Source organism: Crotalus tigris, unplaced genomic scaffold (assembly GCF_016545835.1).
Source record: "Crotalus tigris isolate CLP2741 ecotype Arizona unplaced genomic scaffold, ASM1654583v1 scf7180000020270.473046, whole genome shotgun sequence".
NCBI lineage: Eukaryota > Metazoa > Chordata > Lepidosauria > Squamata > Viperidae > Crotalus > Crotalus tigris.
Window position 1 is genome coordinate 74,081 of NW_024097939.1, and position 17,376 is coordinate 91,456.

At 36.9% G+C, this 17,376-nt stretch overlaps 1 protein-coding gene across 3 annotated transcripts in view; it reads left to right on the forward strand.

Moving 5' to 3' along the window:
* MCC (MCC regulator of WNT signaling pathway) overlaps positions 1 to 15,169 on the forward strand; it is a 72,819-nt gene extending 57,650 nt beyond the window's left edge. For 2 of the 3 annotated variants that reach the window (XM_039366376.1, XM_039366377.1), the window contains 6 exons: positions 468 to 651; positions 4,104 to 4,338; positions 4,611 to 4,817; positions 5,894 to 5,991; positions 12,776 to 12,898; positions 13,189 to 13,369. In XM_039366376.1, coding sequence (XP_039222310.1) covers positions 468 to 651; positions 4,104 to 4,338; positions 4,611 to 4,817; positions 5,894 to 5,991; positions 12,776 to 12,898; positions 13,189 to 13,369 — 1,028 coding nt within the window. Of the gene's footprint in view, positions 1 to 467; positions 652 to 4,103; positions 4,339 to 4,610; positions 4,818 to 5,893; positions 5,992 to 12,775; positions 12,899 to 13,188 lie in introns of all 3 variants that reach the window. The other variant, XM_039366375.1, reaches the window with a different exon arrangement.
* The last annotated feature ends 2,207 nt before the right edge of the window (positions 15,170 to 17,376 follow it).

Below are 17,376 nucleotides of genomic sequence, written 5' to 3' on the forward strand. Positions count from 1 at the left end.
GGAATAAAAATGATTAACCAAAACAGTTCTCAGTAGCAGAATACAAAGTAATAATGATTGGAAGCTGTGAAACTATTTATATGAACAGATATTGTTTTATTTCAGGTAGTACAAAAAAGTTAGGAGAGGCTGGATTAGGTAGGGATCCTTTATGATTCGGTTCTTATAGAGTCCCATTCAATTCACCATGCAGCCTAAGTTTTTCTTCAGATTTCATTGTTCCTACAAAGAAGTCATATGAAGAGCTAGAACAGTTGAAAGACTCACTCGGTGTAGACTCTGCGTGGATAGTTTATACTTTTACCACTGCCTATGTCACCTCTTTCTAAGTCCAATTATTTTTGAAGTCCATTAAGTGCTAATGTCCTCCTGGGAACATAGATATTTGCTTAAAAGCCCATCGATTCACATTAATACTTCTGAACTGCTCCAGTATTATGTTGTTCTGATGATTTGCTTGTGAACAGGGGATCAAACAGGAGATGAAAGCATCACCCAGATGCTTAAAAGAGCCCATGACTGTAGGAAGACAGCTGAGAATGCAGCCAAAGCCCTGTTGATGAAATTGGATGGAAGCTGTGGGGGAGCCTATGCAGTTACTGGCTGTAGTGTACAGCCCTGGGAGAGTCTTTCTTCCAACAGTCATACCAGGTAATTATGGCTCATTGGCACGATTAATCTCCAGTCATTTGGGTTTTTTTGAAGGTTTTAGAGGTTATTTTGGGGTTGTTGTTTTTTTGCATTAGCTAGCCATCCATCCTTCAACAACCTGTTCCAATAATATTGATGTTCTTAATAAATGATTACAGGGTGATCTCAATCTGTTACTGGATTCTGTTCCGATTTGTGGAGATTTATTGTATTTGAAATCTAATCTATTTCATAAAAAATATCCTTTATTTTGGTAATTTCTCTGCTACTTTATTTCTCCATTTCTTCTCACTGAAACTTAAAGTACATATTACTGGTTCAGTGGTATTATATGAAGTCTTCGCAGATCTACAGTGAGTAAGAATCTGATTTCTCCAAGTTATCTGTTAATTCCGTAAGTGAAGTCATTTGATGTAATTCCATTTGATGTTAAAAAATGTAATGCAATATGTCAACTTGACATTTAGAACTGAATGTATATAACTTGTTTGCTAATCCTCTGCACCTAGAGAACATTTTATTGCAATGTGGATTGGTGAGCTTGGATATGTAAGAGGATTTAATCATCATATTTAGCTATTACATCTATGCACCTTCCTTGGGGATGTTTTGGCAACAACCGCAGGTTCCTCTGGATGATCGCTTACTAAAACACAGTACAATTATAGGGGTTGAATTGGGCAACCACAGAACTGTATAAAAGATTGAACCTCACAGATTCTGTGTAATACACAGCGTCCAGTGATACTCCAAATGTTTGGTATAATTCTTTTGTAAACTCTGTGAAGGAAATGGGGGAGCCTTTCTCCTTGGAAAAAACTTTTCATGTCAATGTGAATAATTTCTCCTGCTGCTTGAGACCCCTTCAAACGGGGTTTGTAATTGAAGTGTTGACCTGGGCTTAACTTCGGCATCAAAAATGAGCTGCTGAATGTCAGCTTGCCTAGCACATGACTGGGAACAAATGCTCAGGCAACCACTGGGGACAAGGAGGTTAAAAGCGATAAAAGGGAGCATTTGCAATAAAATGGAAAAAGCAGTACACAGGCTGCTATTACTAGGCGGTGAATAAAATTAATAGCTAGAATTTTAATTTGCAGCCTCCCAGTCAGACTGCCTATTCCTTTGTGAAAAGAGAAATCCATCTCTGGTGGATGAAGAAGTAATAATCGTTTTAAAGACAAACGCTCAGCCTCAAAGCATGTTTCTAAGATGCCAATTGATTGAACTTGGAGATAAAATAAGACACTAGAGCAGGGGTAGGCAACCTTGGCTCTTTTATGACTCGTGGACTTCAACTCCCAAAATTCCTGAGCCAGCATAGCTCATAGATTCTAAGCTGGCTCAGGAATTCTGGGAATTGAAGTCCACGAGTCATAAAAGAGCCAAGGTTGACTACCCCTGCTGTAGACAATAGCATATAAACAGTGAATTTACAGAAAGTTGATGTTAACTTTGTACTGTAGTTGTGTCAGCTTGTATTCACCTCGAGACTCATTGAAATATATAGGCTACTAAGATTTTGCATAAAACTGCATATTTATACCCAAAGGTGCTTTTCAGAAGGCACTGAAAAGACCCTGAAGAAGCTTGAAGAAGCTTCTTGGATGAGAAGTGAAACATATTCAAGGAAAAACAAAAAAAAACCAGTTGCCTTTTGAAAAGCGCCTTTGGGACAACCATGATTTGGATTGCTGAGAATATCCATAGACATGCATATTTACACCTTTCTCAGTTATCAGTGAAGGCAAAGGGAATTTAAGAAAAAATAATAAAGTGACTTGTTAGCTACTGCTCCACAGCATACTTGTTGCTAGAAGAGTTAAGAGGCTTGCTGGTGAAATTTGGAGCATATAAGGGCTACTAAATGAAAAAAATAGGTCAGAGAGATCTATGTACTTTGCCAATACTTTTCAGTAACTTCTAGGATAAGCATGCTTGGAAATCTCTAGAAGACTGGCAAGCTGTTTATTTGATAACTTATTTTAATTATAAAGACAATTGAGTTTAATAGAATGAAAAAAGAGGCCTAAATGTAAAGCCATGATAAGTATGGCTACAGAAACTGTTCATGTGCTATGTCTTTCCTCCTTCTCTTTGTCTAAAATGGATGGAAAAATATTGCAGCCCAGTGCAGAAAATGATTTATTCCCTTGCTGATAACTGAGATCATCCAGCATTCCAGACAGGCAGAGCTAATGGATGACTTAACCCTTACCCATCAGCTGATTACAGGTCCTCAGGAGACAGCATAGTTTCTGCACAAGGTTGTAGAAAATGTGGAATTGTTTCTGTCTCTTTGTAGTGACAGTACAATTATGTTCAACAGTGAATGTTAAGGAATGAATTGAAGAATCACAATTAACCTCTGCAAATCTTTTTTCTTAGATGACTAGAATAGCAAATAATTGAGAAATAACTAGAAATTCTGGAACATATTAACATTTATTTGAAATGTACAAACAGGATCGGATTGGCTATGTGTTCTAATTTGAGACAATATTGCATAAAAATGGACAGCGGGCTTATGTAGTTAAATATAAAGCATTTGCAGTGCTAGTTTCTTTATGGTTTTAAAACACAATCATTTCTAAATCTAAATCTCTTTAGACTTAGACTTAGGTCTATGTTAGCCAACTTCTAGCAATTTTGTTTTGTTTTCAGAAAATTATTTGTATATGTGTTTTATGTTTATATGAAGGAGCACTATAAGTAAATTATTATTAAACTTATTATTGAAAGCCAGTTTGGTCAAATGGTTAAAGCACATGACTAGAAAGCATGAGACTGTGAGTTCAAGTCTTAGCCATGAAAGCCAGATGGATGACTTTGGGCCAGTCTCTCTCTCTCAGCCCAATCCACCTCATAGGATTGTTGTTGTGGGGAAAAAAGGAAGAGGAAGGTATGATGGATACGCTCACTGCCTCGAGTTATTTGTAAAAATAAAGACAGGATACAAATAAAATAATAAATTACAATTATAAAATGTAAAAACCAAGTATTTCTGACTTTAGATCAGTGGTGTCAAACTGGCAGCCTGTGAGCTAGATGCGTCACACACAGGCCATGCCCACCCCAGCTCCACAAAGGTAAAAAACGTTGCAATATGTCACGTGACGCGATTGAGTGTGACACCCGTGCTTTAGGCGATATTGGAGTATAGGCCATACTGATTATAGCATGTAGTTAAAGATGATGAAGTGATAAACTGCTTGGCTTTTCTTTTGCAAATAGTCTATCAAGCCCACTTTTGTGTAAATCTTAAAATAAGATAGATCTTATTCATCAATTAAGTTATTCACTGACTCTTAGCACTGTTTTACTGAAAAAAACAATTTATCAATATCTACAGTACACTGAGACATGTTTTTGTTTATTTCTTTTATTCTTATGCACACAAGAGGACTATTTAGATATATCATTGCTAAATGTGTTTTCCCTTTTTTCCTAAGTACTACTAGTTCAACAGCAAGCAGTTGTGACACAGAGTTCACAAAGGAGGATGAGCAGAGATTGAAGGACTACATTCAACAACTAAAAAATGATAGAGCAGCTATTAAATTAACTATGCTGGAGCTGGAGAGCATCCATATTGACCCCCTCAGTTATGATGTCAAGCCTCGTGGAGACAGCCAAAGACTGGATCTAGAAAACGCTGTACTTATGCAGGAACTCATGGCAATGAAGGTATTTTATTTAATGATGTATCAGGCAAGGCAATCTTGATATCTTGATTTAAAAGTATAGCTGCAATAATTTTACGCAAAATCATTTTATTTTTAAACAACAATTTAACCCAGAACAGTAGTGAACTATAGAACACAAAATAGACATATGTTTTGTACCTACAATTAAGAAGACCATATCTTATTAGATACAGAATAAATACTGCACGTTAGTTATGCGGAATTCTGTTGATCTGACATACTACTTTGATATTGTGCTGTCTCCCCCAACAGGAAGAAATGGCAGAACTGAAAGCACAGCTGTACTTGCTAGAAAAAGAGAAGAAAGCTCTCGAGTTGAAGTTGAGCAGTCGAGAAGCTCAGGAACAAGCATATTTGGTCCACATTGAGCACCTAAAATCAGAAGTAGAAGAGCAAAAAGAACAGAGAATGAGGTCTCTCAGTTCAACTGGTAGCAGCAGCAAAGACAAGTCAAGTAAGGTGAGTTACTGTCATATAGGTAGTCCTCAACTTACAACCATTTCTTAAGTGACTGTTCGAAGTTACAATGGCACTGAAAAAAGGGATTTATGACTAGTTTTCACACTTACGACCATTGCATTTCATGGTCACATGATCAAAATCTGAGCGCTTGGCAACTGGCATGTATTTATAACAGTTGCACTGTCCTGGGGTCATGTGATCACCATTTCTAACCTTCCCAACTGGCTTCCAACAAGCAAAGTCAATGGGAAATCCAGATTTGCTTATTTGCTTTACAATTGTATGATTCACTTAACAACTAAAGTGATTTGATTAACAACTGTAGTATAAAAAGTTCATAAAATGGGGCACAATTCACTTAAAAATTATCTTGCTTAGCAATGGAAATTTTGGGTTCAATTGTGGTTATAAATCGAGGACTGCCTGTATATATTTGCCTAGTAAGAGATTAGGCTTATTCAAAGTTGTTGCAAAGCAATTATCAAATGCTTGAAGTGGGGAGAATTTTTGCCCTTGAAGACTGTAGGTAACGTTGTGTCAATCCTTTTGCTGCAATGGTTGCTGATTCATTATGGAACAATTTAAAGTTGTATCTTTGTTCTTTTAGTGTGGGGAACTACCTATATCCTTATGCAGCTCTATATAGTTTTAAGATCAACATTGCAAGTTTTCTTACCTGCACTTCCAAGATGCATAAAACTGAGTACTAACAATAGGAGCTTTTTTTTTGCTAGTCCCTATTCCGTTATATTCCTTTCCTATTGTATAAATACATAGAGGATTTCGTGCATACTATATTTAAGAGGATTTAAATCAATTTGTGTTGTCTTTTAAGTTTGAATGGCATTTGTGGATAGGTATTTTGAAAGCTGTTTATATCTCTTACTATTTTATTACATATTTTTATTATGTGTTATGCTGTTTTTATTTGGAAAGACTCCTTGAAAGAGGTTAAAATGGAGCCAAGTGACTGATAGTCAGATGATAAAGTTATGTTTTTTGATTACTATAAACTTTAAAATGTGCCTGGATTTATGTAAGGTAATCCTACCTTGTCTTGGTTTAATTTGCAGGAGTGCACAGATGGCACATCAGCATCATTAACACTAACTGAGCTCAAATCTTACAATGAAAGTGAGCTGACTGCAGAATTGGCAAATGCCCTCAGACGGTAAGCGAGATGTGTTCTCCCTCCCTTTCCCGAATAGAAAGGTGCTAATAAATCTACGAGTTTATAGCGGCCTTTAAATTAGTCAGATGTTCTTACTGTTCTGCAATTATGTAGTTTTGAAGTATCCATTTTCTCATTTCATATTCTGAAATGCTCATCTGCATGTCCCTCAGGTTTTCACAATATCTATAAACCAGCAGATTAATTATTGCTGTTAATTCTCACAACGTACATGAAAACTCTAGAGGACAGAGTAGGTGACTATACTAATCAAAAAATCACTAGGGAGACGTGGCAAATTTAGAAATAGCATTCCAGAATTATCTCTGTTAGTTTAGATTCCCTGTAATAAGCTGCCAAGTTTTATATTAACAGTAATTCTAGAAATAACTAAATGAAAAAAGAGAATATCAGCAGTACTTCCTATCTCACAAATCTTGTCAGTTCTTCTAAATTGCCTTCTAATTCTTGCCAGAGTGAAACAATTTAATTATCTTACTATGCTATGCATTATAGTAGGCAATCCAGTCAACCATTTTATTACTCTTAAGAGCATAAAAGGAACTACTTGCCAGCAGTTTGATGCTTTTAACTGTCATACTCATAACTTTGTCTGTTGTAGCTAGAAGAGTAAGAAAATAGTTGCTGATATGCTCATACTAATATTTCTATTCCATGACCTGAGAAGTGAATGGTATAACACGATATACCTATGTAACTCCTGTATTATGACAGCTACATTGTTATTACAGGTAGTCTTTGTTTAGCAATTATCTTATTCAGTGATTGTCTCCTCACAGGAACATCTGGCTGTCAGTTAAGTTTAGGTAGGGAAGGACTGATCCAGATCCTGTCTGGGTATGCAGTCTGGAGGGAGGAGCTTAGAATGGAACAATGGAAGCATTTCAAGTTGCTTACCCAGGTGCCTCTCCCCTAGAGATATTTTGGGGATTTTTTTCTCTGTAGGTTTCATATTTTAACTCAGTTTTTCTTTCGCTGGCTTCTGCTGTCACATCAAATTTGTTCCTATTCTGTTGACGAATGGTCTGAGCCCCTTCTATACTTCCTGTATAACATTGGTTTGGGTTGAAAATAATACAAGAAGTGGCAGGATTAGAAGAGATATCAGCTGGACTCAAAATAGGCTGAGATATTAAGAACTTCAATATGTAGATAACACTACTATTAGCCTTATGGAAATAAAAATAGAAAATAAAATTCTTGGATTAATAAGAAGTCAAAGATAATGACTCCCTAGTACCATGGTCTGCAAGAAGAACCAACCATTTAGGAACCCCTAATATGGGCGGATGATTATTTTTTTTTTTTAAAAAAAAACCTACTATGATTGACAAGGTTGTAGAAAATAGGAGAAGAAGCCAACAGTTAAGATGGATGGAGAAGATCAAAGAAACTACTGGAATATCCCTGGAAGAGCTGAGTCAGGTCTAATTCAGTGGCACTTTGAACCGTCTCTAGTCTATTGTAGTGTCTTTGGTATTTGCAATGAAAGGCCATATAGCTTGTTCAAGAATTAGGGAAGACTGTTAGAAATCTAACTCTTTTTGTGACCAAGACTTGCTTTCCTTGCAAGCAAAGGAAGCATTATAGTTATAGCAATATACGTATCCTAATGTGAAAGATGTTGTATGGATGATCTGTTTCCTTCTTCTGATATTCCGGGTTGCTGCAGTGTATTTGTGCTTATCTAAATAGTATTCTTATGCAGCTTTTCTCATGGGAGGTATTTTGACATTAAATTATAAGATTCTATACCGCCAAACCATCTATACCAAATCACAACATCCGTAAATTTGAGAATAGGTGGTCTGAACAATAATTGATAGTACCGCTTGCCTATCCTAAAATAACAGTATGTACTAATTATTTTGGCATGAGAGTTAAGTATAACATTGTTCCTTGAAAACAAGTAAGCTTTCTTCTGCAGTCATAGATGAGAGATGCAGGATTTGGTGTTTCTTTTTTATACATTGGGCTTTATAAATTCACTAACAGGTCAGGAGCACAGAAAAGCACTTAACTCCACAGGGAAGAGGAATGAGCAAAATATCCTAGAGGGAACAATCATACATAGGCAGAATGGAGAGTAAGATGATCTAAGAGAGAGGAGGGTTTTTTTTTAGGAAGGGAAGAGGGTTATTGTATCATATTTCTAGGATTCTATTAAAAATGCATGAGAGCAAGGAATGGATTTAAAACCTTTGAAACAAATAAGACTAAAGGACCTCTCTATCCATGTTACACCCAGTTGTGCATGAGACAATATGCATCATTTTAAAAAGCTATTCAATACGACAAAGAAGTTAGCAACCAGAAATACAGTACAGTGCTTTTCAATTTTAGATCTCTAGGTCTAGGTGAGATCTCAGAATGCTGAAAAATTCTATTTAACTAGCGTGCTCTTGTGAAAATGTCAGCAGAAAAACTAAAGCAAATGAAATCCTGAATCAAATTTGAAAATATTGTTGCTCTACTTTAGCAATCTCACCCTGCTGCCAGCCATGGTAAAAAGCCTACCATGCATGAAAGGACTTGTGTCAGCTCACCCCAGACCTACCTAGCACCCAGGTGCAAAAGTTCTATTGCAAACTGCCACCCTCAGAAGCTGCTGCTTCTCCTGGTTTCACTTATCTCTGCAAAGAGCCACCACCAACATGTGAGTCCTTCTGCCAAGGCTCACTGCTGCTTTAAAGCAGCTATCTGGTCTTTGCACCATGGAGGCAAGGCAGAAGTAAGTGGTAACTGGGCAGTTGCAGGACATATGGAGAAACTTTGGGGTGTCCACAGCTGAAATTACACTCCTTGCTCTGGTTCCAGGGTGCACCATGGACTCCGCTTTGGGAGTTCCTGCCTGCAAAGCAGCCCCATGGGATGGGTCTGCCCAGGGGGAGGCAGCACAACCACTGCTCAGGGTCCCTGTGGCAGTTTGGCTGAGCTGAGCAGGACTTGAGCAGGACTTGAGCATGAGAGCTTTGTAGGGTTTTGGCTGCAGGACAGATTGCATCTCCCAGAGCAGGCTGGGGTTGGGTTGGGCAGGGAGGAAGGCAAGGACGATGAAGAAGGTCAGCTGGCAGTGGTAGCCGAGTCCTCGGGCTTCTTCATCTGCAGAAATGCTATGCAGGGTTCCAATAAGACAAAGATGGAGGAAAGGGCTATAGGGTGGGGGGAACTCATGGGCTTTTGTTAATATTAGATTGACAATTGGCTACAACAAAAAACTGAAACCAAGAGATGAAACTTAAGACTACCTCACAAATTTCTTTTTTCAACTATAAGCTAATTTTAATAAAAGTATGTTGAGTAGCTTTTAATTCGCCATTGAAAGGAAAGAGGTTACATACTGATGAATACTGATGTCAGCTTATAAGTAGTTCATGTTTAACAGCTGCCTCATACAGTGACTGTGTGCAGTTAATATGGTGATGAAAAAGAAATGACAGCAAACTTCACATTTGCGACCTGCACAGCTCTGTAAAGCAAAGGAAAGTTGAAGTAAAATCATATGCACAGTCATGTTCAGTTAGCAACTGCTTAATGACTGAGTTGCTGGTTCCTGTTATGATTGCTAAACAAGGACTACCTGTGTATACCACTTTTCCATCATAAAAATATTTTTTGTTCCTTTGAGGAATTGAACAGCATATGATTTTTATAACATGAAAACTTTGATTCCACTTGTAAAACATTAACAGGATGACGAGAAGAACTAAATTCTAGCAGAAGCTATAAATTAATAAAAAGTGTAATGAAGTATAAAAAGCATTATGGAGAAAGGTAGGCTTGTCAAAAATTGAAATAATCTGGCCTTCCTTTCCTAAGAAAAATTATATGGTACAAATGAAGAATTTATAACATATAAATTTGAATATATTGTTTTTGGACTGTAGATGGATTCCCAAGAAATATAAAAAGGATGTCATTAATGGAAATGATGTTCCTCATAATTACATACAAATTCCCATTAATATTAGTATTACTTTTTAAATACTTTTCATCATTTTTTTTTAACTGCTGCTTGTCAGAACAAAGCTTGGAAGGGGATCCTGGCCACAATATTTCCAGACAGCTTTAATTTCTGACATTTTGAGGGACTGGTGGCAAAGCTATCTATGACCCCAGAGCAGAGACCCCAACCTTTTGAGCACCAAGGACCGGTTATGTGGGGCATGGTTTCATGTGCTGCCTGCATCCAGCGGATGGGGCTTCATTTGTTTGCCCGGCCTGGTTCCTTGTATGCTGCGGCCTAGTGCCAATCCACAGACCGGGGGGTTGTCGACCCCTGCCCTAGAGAGATTCTGCCCACTGGTGATAATTCCGAGCTCAGTTGGACCTGTTGCAGTTTAGTGCAGTTTCTCTGTTCAGTGTGGGTATAGATAAAGGTAATCTCTCCAGGTATTGATTTTAACAAACAAACTAGTGCAGAGCAGAGCTTTGCATACCGCTTTACTCTGTACTTTTTCTGACCTCTATATGTTCAGCTAGGAGTTATGGAGAAGAGTTATATTTGTGTTGGCTTGAATAGTCCTAAAAGCTCCTGGCATGAGCTGGGTGCTGAATGAAGCAAGGTACCAGATTCCATTGATAGCTGTATTTGGTTTTGATCCAAGCACAGGATCTTTCAGCTGCCTTAGTGAATTCTTGAAAGCGTTATATCTTTTAGTAATATGTGCAAAAGCTACTCCTTAGAAGTAGCTCTCCTGTTATTCTTCCAAATCTGCCATATGTACTAAGCCATGGATTAAACCCTGCCCCTCAGTTAGATTAGATCAGTCTCTGACTCAGATAAGGGTGTTTTTTAGTCTGCCTCATTCTCTCTAATTTCATTAATAGAGATTCGACTCCTTAGCAAACTTGCTTTACAGGTTGATTAGTAATGACAACATTGTTTAAGAGGCATTCCTTTAAAATATATGTTACTCAAGTGAAATTTACTAGAAAAGGCAGCATGCATGGCTTTTGGCATTGTAGACAGTGCCACCAAGAGGCCAGATTAAGGCTAAGTTGTAAATAAAAAGTTAATGGCTAATGTGCAGTTGTAGTGGCTCTTTGAAAGTGATGAGGGTTGATAGATTTTTTTTCAGTATTGCTGCTCTGCTGTCTTGTATCCATTCATTATTACAAATCAAAGTTTTCAAAGAAAAAAGGTAATTACAGTTAGAAACTAATTTGAATGACATCTTTTAATAAGTTTAGGACCAAGCTTTTCCTAGAAATTGGACAGTGTTGTTATTCTTAATGGCAATTTTCACCTTTCACAAGAGGTATTATAAGACAATCTTGAACTATAAGAACGCTCCAAAACGGCAGTATAACTTTCAACTCTGTGCCGGTATTTGTACTGTGCTTGTTGATGATTCAGATACAATGATTAGTGTGTGACAGATGATAGGTAAACTTCTCTGTAAAGCAGTCATATCATTTTTCAGGTTTGTGTGGAAGTCAGACTAAAAATGCAGTTGCTTTAAAGAGGGGCCTGCTTGCCCTCCTGCACTTTCTGAAGTACCTCTTAGACTTAGCTAGAGATAGAAAACTAGGTACGTACTTGTCAAGTCTGACTTGCTTACAGTTTCATAAGAAATGGCTTGGCCATCTTTGAATTGCTGTATAACGGAAGTCATAATATAAGGCATTGAGAGCCAGTGTGATGTACTGGTTAAGATGCAGGATTGGCACTGAGACCAATGCCATCCTTACCCCAGTAGCACACTCATTGCCTTTAGGTAAGTCGTTCTCTCCCAGCCCAACCTGCCTCACAAGGCTGTTGGGGAGAATAGGAAGAGAAGCCAGTATATCCACAATCTTGAGCTTCTGAATAAAAAGGTGAGATACAAATTGAATATATAAATACAAAATATATTTGGACGCACACCCCCTCCTGATATTCAGCAGATGCCTCCCCTCTAGTCTTCTGAAAAGCCTTGTAGATCTGGCTTTTTCCACAAGCTTTGGGGTAGTGTGTGGTCTAAGCTAAGAAAGGTTGTTTGTTGGATGTGAGGGGTTTATTGCTTTTAGAGATGCTGGCTTTTACATGTAGTGTTTATAAGCTGTCCAGGTTGGTGCTACATACATGAGCAGCCATATAAATCTTATTAATTTTGCTAAAATAAGGGTATATTTTTACAGCCAATTTTACTAGATAGTAGAAAATCAATTGTGTTAGTAATTAGCAATAGTATGTAATAGCAGTAGCATCTTCTATACTGAAACAGCTTTGGCGTGACTCATTAGAGTCCTGCTTGTGAATGTCATTTGGACTCCGTATGTGCAGCTCTCCAGCAGTGTGGTACTTGCAACAAATGTTGTTATATAATAGTATTATGAGATCTGTATCGCAGAAAAATGGTCCATGCTGCCATCCCTTTATGCAGCTTCAAACCTGCATAATAAGGTAATAAATTAAATTAATAAGATAACTCTTATTGTCATTTTTTATTGTGGATACACTGGCACAATTAAAAATGAAATTCTGTTGCTTGCTCTCAAAAGTGTACACCTACATAACACACATAGAAACAGGCTATACACAACATATGTATATACCTACATCTTTACATATAAATAGATATAAATATTAATCACTGTCCATCTTGAATACATAGCAGAAGTTAATTAACATATGAACAACACCAGTATTAACTGGGCTTCCATGCTATCAGAGTAATGCAATGTCACTCAGATTGCAGATGATAAATAAGATTTGGTTCAACTTATTTGCCCTGGATACATCATTTGGATTGATGGTACTATGCTTTGTACTTTCCAGGGAAAAGAAACTGAAATCCAGAGTGCAGGAGTTGGTGAATGCCTTGGAAAGACTAACTAAGAGCAGCGAAATTCGGCATCAACAGTCTGCAGAGTTTGTTAATGATTTGAAAAGAGCAAACAGGTAAAGGGTTCCTCCATCAATGGCAACATACTATATACGCTGAGTTAAACTCACATTTTTTTTTGTTATACTTATTGTGAATCACTGTATGGAATATACATGATTGTCAATGCACTGGCAGAATGTTGGGCTTATACGCAGAGCAGAGCTGTGTAGCCAGCTGGAATTGAAAAGTTGTTGTGGGGATCATGCCCAGCATGTCAACTAATCAATAACCATTTAAGATGCTGCCAATCAGAATGGATGTGTAGATATGACTACCTTGACCTTATATTATTGTGTTTCCATAGTAACCTTGTGGCTGCCTATGAGAAAGCAAAGAAGAAGCACCAAAATAAGCTGAAGAAACTGGAATCCCAGATGATGGCAATGGTGGAAAGACATGAGACTCAAGTCAGGATGCTCAAACAAAGAATTGCTTTGCTGGAAGAAGAGAATTCAAGACCCCATACCAATGAAACATCGCTTTAAGAGATATTAGTTTTCTTTAATCAATGTGCCATTACAAAAATGACTCCTTACAAGACTCGAGATAGTAAACACAGTTGTTAATTGATACAAACCAGGCAAAGTTGGAGATCAGTACCTCATAGTGAGATTGCAACTTCAACAATACACAGCCATGGGCAGGAGCCCCCAAACAATGTTTTTGTATAATTGAGCATACTCAGTGCCTGATGGTAAATGTATCAGTTTATCACATTTTCCATGTAATAGTTTTACTGATATTATTACAGATTATCTTATAAATTTCAAATTTGTATGTAAGTATATTCTTCTGCTCTTATTCACTGAACACTCTCTTTGGAGTCTACCATAAACAATGAGGCAGTGCTGGAACACCAGTGCACTCATCGCTTTCATTTGGATAATAGCATTTCTTTTCCCATTTTCTTTTGTCATTCATTCTGCATTCCCACTTACAATGTAAATCAGGTATCTGTAGTCAACCTCTAGGTACACAGCAGATCAAGTATTAGCATACAATTGTCTTTTATGGGGAACAGGAACATTACTCTTGCTTCTTCAAGTGATGGGAAATCACAGTAACTACTGCACGTATATAATTTTTGCAGCGGAGGTGTAAGTTGATAAATAGCTGTTACAACTCAAAGGAAGATGTAGTGGAAATATAATTTTAAATTGGGCTTTTGAAATGTAGACTAAATTAGTTTTACTTTTTTTTGCTTCTCATTAAATAGCAGTAAAAATAGGGGCAGTGGAAGAATTTTATGTCAAACCAACTGGAATAATTTCTCCCACACTATAACTGGTGCCTCTTATCTTTCTGTTTGTAGTACACTTTTTAGAATATGCCCATTGAAAATGACCCAGCATCATCCTATTGCATGATTTGATAAACCTGCAGTTTGCCATCTCAGTCAGTCATGGAATAGAATCCATAGTAATTCTGAGACTAAGCATCTAGTGCAGTATTTCTCAAACGTGGCAATTGTTAAGATGTGTGCACTTCATCTCCCAGAATTCATCAGTTTGGGAAACATTGATCTATTTTCTAAAGACAAGCTATTTCACTGCTGCTATCTATCACAAGTAAGAGGTTGTTCTTAACTTGTAGCAGTTATGCATTTATAAAAGAAATGAAGGAGTATATTGCTGGACAATGTCTAATCCTTTGCATTCCGTATATAAATTACATGAGTGTTGCAAAATATTCTAGAATAGTGTTTGTATGGGGTAAGATTCATAAAATTAACAAGTCAGCTGTTTAGTTCCAAAATAACAATATTCCCCTTTGCTCATTTTACTTTTTAATTTTCTGATTAAAACCAGCATAAAATGTTAAGGAATGTGCCTAATTAAATGAATGTAAATGTGGGAACATTAATTTCCAGTGAGGATCAGTTACGATGCCAATACTGTCCACTTAGCTCAGTAAACCGTATCAATTAGAATTAGAGGAGAATGCAGTATTATGTCCCTTAAATTTTAAAGCCTTTTTAAATTGAAATATCTATTCTATTTTTCTTTTGTAAGTGTAGCAATAATTCTTTTTCCTTTAGTCTGCTGTATAGATGTTGGACATTAATCTTGTAAGGATAATCCTCAATCATGGCAGATGCTTTGCAATGGTGCCTTCCTTTTAGAATGGTTTCTCCTTGCACTGATTCTTGGAAAGACTACAATAAGACCAATAGTCCTACCAATCTCTTCTTAGTCTTTTGAATGTTCATCCACATTTAATCATTGTAGGCAATTTAATACACTTCAAACTGATTTTTTTTATTTCTTTTATAGTGAAGATCAGCACCTAGCCATGTTTTCAAATAAAGCAAGTTAGACAGATCTAACCTGCATTGTTTTATTAGGATTAGAGACATTAAATTATCTCAATTTGGAGTTGTCTGAAATAAGAACTATGTAAGGATTTATTTTCAAAGGTATCTCTGCATTTGAATTTGGTATAGACAGAACATTTCAGATTGCCCTTTCCAAAAGTGGAGTTTAAAAAAATGTGCAACGTCCTATCCTTGTTCCTGTACCATGCAGTCTTCTAAGCAGGAGTATCCAAGCTGATCTGTATGACAGGTTTTGGAAGGAAAGGATAGGAAAGAAAAGCATGCTCTGAAGCTAGTACTGATTAATTCCATCTTTTTCATCCCATGGAGAAAATGGCCTTCTGTTCACTAACGTGATCCTGACAGACTTTGACTGTGACATCATTCACCTGTGATTCTCCCCATCTCCATGTGACACCCAGCGTATTGCTCTACACGTTAATCACATTAGACTTCATTTGGGCCCAGTTTTCTTGCCTTTTTTTCTGCTTGGCATTTTTCAATATAGTACATTTGTTTTATGACAAATGCTATGATTGTTAGGCAAAACTACATCAACTCCATAATCTAAGCAAATCAGATATTTATAAAAAAGATTTTAGTCCATGAAGAATATAGTAAAATGTGAGGGGAATTCACCTGTTTGGTTCCTTTTTTTTCCCCACAAGTTGTAAACCGCAAATAATCTGAAAAAAAGATTATTCATTCTCATTTTAAAATTTCTTATTGCATGATTTAATATTTTTTGTAATAGTGTTTTATCATTGTACTTAGAGTAGCTTGTCTGAATCATTCTGGGTTTGTTTTTGGATTAGCAATGACAATTGTTATTAGAAATTGCTAATTTAAAGAATACCTGCTTCTGGTACATGGAAGTAATTTATTTCATTCACTAACTTTTTTCTTTCATTAGAAATCTTCAGAATTGTACTGTGAACTACATTATACATTCCATATTTTACTTATAATTCTTAACCTATTTTAACATGCCATTAACTGTTTTTCCATAAGGTTTCCCTATGCAGTCTTGTCCGACTCTTAAGGCACAGTGCTCATCTTCCTTTCTTAGTCAAGAGAGGTAGCCTTGACCGAAGACATTTATCTGTGGTCATGTGGCCAGTATGGCTATACACCAAAGGAGCACAGAACGCTATTACCTTCCCACCAAAGTGGTACCTATTAATCTACTCACATTTGCATGCTTTCGAACTGCTAGGTGAGCAGGAGAGCCCTACTTTAGCTTAAACAAATTGGATTCCTTGAATTGATGTAAGGCTTTTCAACCAGCAGAGGATCATGCCAAATGAAAAGAATGCAGCAATCTTGCCATTGTCGTCCTGCAGTTTCCATATTTTCTCAACACAATAAGGGAAACTGCACCTCCTCCAGCATTCCATCAGTGGTATTACTTGAGCAAAAACTTTCAGATGCATCCAGCATCTTGGCTTTGCTAAAGCTGGCAGGCATGCTAGAATAGTTCCACCATAATACGGTTAATATCCATTCTGTCTCTTAAGCAAAAGCTGATTTCGTGACACGTTACAGTTAAAATAGGCTTCTAGAAGCTGGTACATCTGACATATTGTACAAAATATATTCTGTTACTTTTTCAAGGCATGATTTTTACACCAGCTTGAATGTATTGTTATTTACAAAACAGCAAGCACATTTTTAAATTAAATGTCAGTATTGTTTTGTTTATATTAGCAATTTTTGTTGAAAAAACACCATTTTCATTGTTTTTTCTCATTCTAATAAGTTTTTTAGATGCTGTAAAATAGCTATTTGTGTTTATTTGATATAGAATTGTACAAACTAGTTATTTATACAGAGACATTTATAACACTTTTATAAATGTTCTTATATTCTGAATAAAAATTTAATGCTGAGAAGGCATTCAATTTTCTTTCTTAACAGATTAATGTATTTTGCCCTTCTTTGTCAAAAGCCCTGGATATCTGTTTTGGGGAGCGTGAAATGATTCTCAAGCTGAAGCTATTTTATATATAGGAATATTTTACAGCAGGAGTCCCCAACCTCTGGGTCACAGCCCATTCAGAACTAGGCCGCAGAAGTGGTGGGCAAGGTCATGCATGCAAAGCTTCATTTGTGAAAGCAGCATTCATGCATACACATGAAACCATCTCCTCTCTCCCTCCTACCCCACTGCCACCGGTC